At 42.2% G+C, this 4,240-nt stretch overlaps 1 protein-coding gene across 2 annotated transcripts; it reads left to right on the forward strand.

Annotated features, from left to right (window-relative positions):
• The first annotated feature begins 415 nt into the window (after positions 1–415).
• LOC103513149 (putative protein TPRXL) lies at positions 416–3,888 on the forward strand. 2 transcript variants are annotated; one of them, XM_008477960.3, is made up of 6 exons: positions 416–621; positions 948–1,280; positions 1,486–1,755; positions 2,105–2,289; positions 2,774–3,090; positions 3,221–3,888. In XM_008477960.3, exons 1-5 carry the CDS (start codon positions 491–493, stop codon positions 3,046–3,048), a joined length of 1,194 nt encoding a protein of 397 aa, XP_008476182.2. In that variant the 5' UTR covers positions 416–490; the 3' UTR covers positions 3,049–3,090; positions 3,221–3,888. The 2 variants fall into 2 exon arrangements, with proteins under 2 accessions (XP_008476182.2, XP_026682233.1); XM_026826432.1 differs by having other exon boundaries at positions 417–621; positions 2,774–3,888.
• The last annotated feature ends 352 nt before the right edge of the window (positions 3,889–4,240 follow it).

A 4,240-nucleotide genomic window follows, 5' to 3' on the forward strand; every position in this document is an offset into this window, starting at 1 on the left:
GCTCTGCTCTGAAAAAAAAAAAAAAAAAAAAAAAAAAAAAAAAAAAGAAAAAGATGATCGAGGGAACTGTAACATTGTACTTAGTGGAATTGAAGAGAGGGGGATAGGATAGGAGAAACCAGCTGTTCAAAAAAAAAGTAATAAACCTTATTTTTGTAAGATAAAGTTTGCCCCATTTAAACGCCTTATTTTTTTATTATTATTATTATTATTATTATTTATTTATTTTTTTTTTAAGTTTGCCCCAGACAGGACACCTAGCACTTGCTAAGCATGCTACCTTTTAGGCTGCCTAAGGCCTCAAAAATAACCATGTTCAACCAAGCTATGTTTGTATTGTAATCTCCGTATCATGTTCCAATAAAATACACATTACACAAGACCCTATTTAGACTGCTGGGGTAAAGGAATTTTCAGTCCCATACAGACAGGATAAACAACATACGTATACAATTCTAAACATTACTCCTATTCTCTGTTTTCCCTAGGGATGGCCATATTCACTCGAAGTCCAGGATCCCCGAAGCAAGAGCTCCTGAATTCTCTGTTCAAACAATCTGCCACTGTGTCTTCAACCAGTACATGTTCAAATAAGAATAGAATTGTGTCCAATATTTTAAGGTGAGTGATGCTAAAGCTGTGTCATATTACATTGAAATGGGGCCTTTCCTGACGAAATTGAAGTGTGCAGAGTCCAGTATGTAGGACTATTGCACCCCTAAAATTGTGTCTACACATAGTGGACTATGTGTGGACTGCACAGTGGACACTCCTTAAGATTACACTAACTAATGTGAAAGAATATTCAAATCAAACATCTTCATACCAGTGGCCCTTAGGTGCCCAAAAGTTAAAAGTTAGAACTTAGTTTGTTTGTTCAACCAAGTAAATGAAAAAGTGTTAAATCTTGTACCTAACTTTTTTTATCATTTTTTTTCTATTCCCAGACCATACGACCAACTCATCAAGTCCAAACCTACCAGCACCGCCAGTACAGATTCCTCCTCCTCCTCCCCCGCCCTCTCCTCCCCCTCTTCCTCTTCGTGTTCATACTCTGCCCCTCCCCTCTCTCCGACTAGTTCGGGCTCCCTCCACAGCATGGGGAGTAGCGCCAGCATCGCCAGTACCCAGTCGAGCCTGAGCACGGCGACGGGAACTTCGAGTGATTCCGTGAGGTCGAGTTCGCGAAACTCCGGAAGTTCAAATACCGCCACGGGGAGCGCTAGTAGCACGCGAAGCGGTTCAAGCTGTAGTTCAAATTCCACCGCTGGGAGCGTGCTCAACTAGTTCGGGCTCCCTCCACAGCATGGGGAGTAGCGCCAGCATCGCCAGTACCCAGTCGAGCCTGAGCACGGCGACGGGAACTTCCAGTGATTCTGTGAGGTCGAGTTCGCGAAACTCCGGAAGTTCAAATACCGCCACGGGGAGCGCCAGTACGCGAAGCGGTTCAAGCTGTAGTTCAAATTCCACCGCTGGGAGCGTGCCAAGCGCTAGTACTCGCTCAAGCTGTAGTTCAAATTCCACCGCTGTGAATAATCTAAGCGCTAGTGTTCCGACGGGTGCCGCTGCGGAGTGTAGTACAAATTCTACTGCTGGTGTTTTGAGCGCTAGTGTTGCGGGTAGTTCGAATTCGGCCACGGGAGGCGCTAGTCGACCTGGGCGTGTCTCATCGAGAAGTTTGACCAATCAGATAGCAGCGTTGGGACAGACGACCCAAGCGGTGACCTTGACCAGTTCTAAGAGGAAACGATTCCGGTAAGTGCTGAAAATCTTTCTAAAATTCTAATAAATAAGTTGAGAGGTTTTTTTACCGCAAGTTTTGTTGATTAAATTTCATAATTATAAGTTTATTTATTGGGTTTAATAAATTTAAAAATAAGGTTATTTTGTACAGAAGTTTTTTTTTACATATTTAGACTGCGGGGGTAAGGGACCTTTTGAGTCTCATTCTATCCGCATAAATGAGGCATATTCTTGTAATAATGAGACTATTGGTTATAATCAAGTACAAAATACAACAATTACAAACAAAGGGCGAAATTATTGCCAGAGGCAATATCTCTACCACTCAACTCTGAATTCTATTCTATGTTTTTCCCCACAGGATGGATGAAAAGCGGAGCTCTCTCCCGCTGAACATGGGCTTCGAGGAGAGTAGTGGCAACAGCGACGTGGAGAACGAGCGTCTGTCTGTGTCACCACAACCCCAAGGCCCCGGCACTGATAGTCAGAGCAAGACCCATCTGAAGAAGCAGAAGGTCGAGACTGAACGCAGACACTTGATGTCGAGTAAGTTTTAGTGGTTCTAACTATAAACTTTTATTTTATTTTTAAGATGAGTTATTTTTTCTTATTAATGAAACAACTGCTACCTTCGTGGCCGAGTGGGTATCACACTAGGTTTGCACTGGAGGTCCCGGGTTCGATTCCCGGCGAGGTCGAAATTTTTTCGGCTCTGTGCTTGGAGTCCGGGGTCACTCAGCCGCGTGAGGACAAAGTGAGTAGCTATTTTAATCGAGCACCGATCAGGCGGCGTTACCACTGTAAATTGATGATACGATTAGATGAAAACTAATAGTAAAGGATGCAATTAGTTATGTTGTGATACCCACAAAAGTTGTGAAAAAGCTCTCTGCTTTACCACAAAGATTCATGATTTCATTTTTGATAAATTTGATTAAACAACAGCTACTTTACATATTCTTGTCGTCTCACATACACAGGGAGAAGGAACCTTCATAAAACGGAATTTACCCTTTTGTTTTTCCCGCAGACTCGACCGCAGCACACCAAAGCACCTCTACCTCCCCCTCCCCCTCTACCAGTATCGCACCGACCTCGACGCGAACCCTACGATCCGACACGATTGCTGCGATCCCCATCAAAACCCTACGATCTCGAAACGTCAACATGGGGCGGCCCGGAGCCTACCTGAATGGGGCCTGTGCGGGGAGTAGCCCCCGCAGTAAGTCCCTGTCGTCTACACTGCCCAGCGGGAGTACAGCGTCGCCACTGGGGGGTAAGAAGTTGAGGTGGAATAAGAGATAAGAATGAGCCGCTAATTGGGTGGTTTGGGTGTTCTGAATATCTTACACTCGTATTTATGAACAAGAATGATCGTTCTTAGATCAGTCTCAAGTCAAAATTGACCAATCAAATGCCTTGAGACTATGCTTAGCACGAACTTAAGAGCCAGCATTTTGTTCATAAATATGGGTGTGAGAATTTTGAGAGGTGTAAAATGTGAATGGAATTCTAGTTTCGGGTTTCACCAAGGACCTGATATATTTTTATTTTTAGCCGAATTCCCTTTGTTTTATTTATTTATTTTTATCTGAAGATTCTAAAGATATTTTTATTATTTATTTGTGCTTTAAGAAATTAAGAATCTTGAACAAATTGTTTTATTTATTTATTCCTACGGATTGGATTATACCGGTCTGCTACTTGGAAATTGACAATGTAAAAAATAATAATAATTAACGAGTATTTTCTATTGTTACCAATTTTAATTCAAGTTGTAATGATTCAGTACAACCGAATATGTATTTTGTCTACAAACTACAAATGGGTACTTATTAATAATTGATTTAATAGGTACATACTTTTATTAATTAATTTAGTAGGTACTCTTGGTACTTTATACCAGCCGCTCACTCTCACTCACGCTGAAACGTGTTCCAGGAAACTTCAGACCGTCTGAGAGATCTAGGTCTGATAGAGCTAGGTCTGTCAGACGGGTCTGACAGACCCGTCGGCCATTACACGGGTTTAAAAATCTTCAATCCTTGGCGAAACCCAAAATAAAGCTAAACAAATTGCTCTTGCTCTGTTTTTAAATTTATTTTAACCACGGATTGATAAGTGTATTTTACTATTATAAAAGGGATCAAATTTTACTGTTAAAAAGTCAGTACGCGGTTGTCCAGATGGTCACCCATCCGAATACCAACCACGCGTAACGTTGCTTAACGTCAATGATTCCTGGGAACTGGTACTTGTCATTGGGAGAATGAGTGAGTAACGCTGATTTTTTTGGGTGTTTGGAGCTGCCCCACAATACATGATTAAGGACTTACGCTGTATGTCACCCTTGGATATTTTCCCGGTCAAAGGGGAAAGTATTCAATGACCAGGCGAGAAACTTGGTTGGAAAACCTGAACACACCTTGACGGACTCGACCCCGTAAAGTAGCTACCCCGGTACATTCAAAGTAGCTACCGCGACCTTGTTTTCTTT

This window comes from Diaphorina citri, unplaced genomic scaffold, assembly GCF_000475195.1.
Source record: "Diaphorina citri unplaced genomic scaffold, Diaci psyllid genome assembly version 1.1 scaffold931, whole genome shotgun sequence".
NCBI lineage: Eukaryota > Metazoa > Arthropoda > Insecta > Hemiptera > Psyllidae > Diaphorina > Diaphorina citri.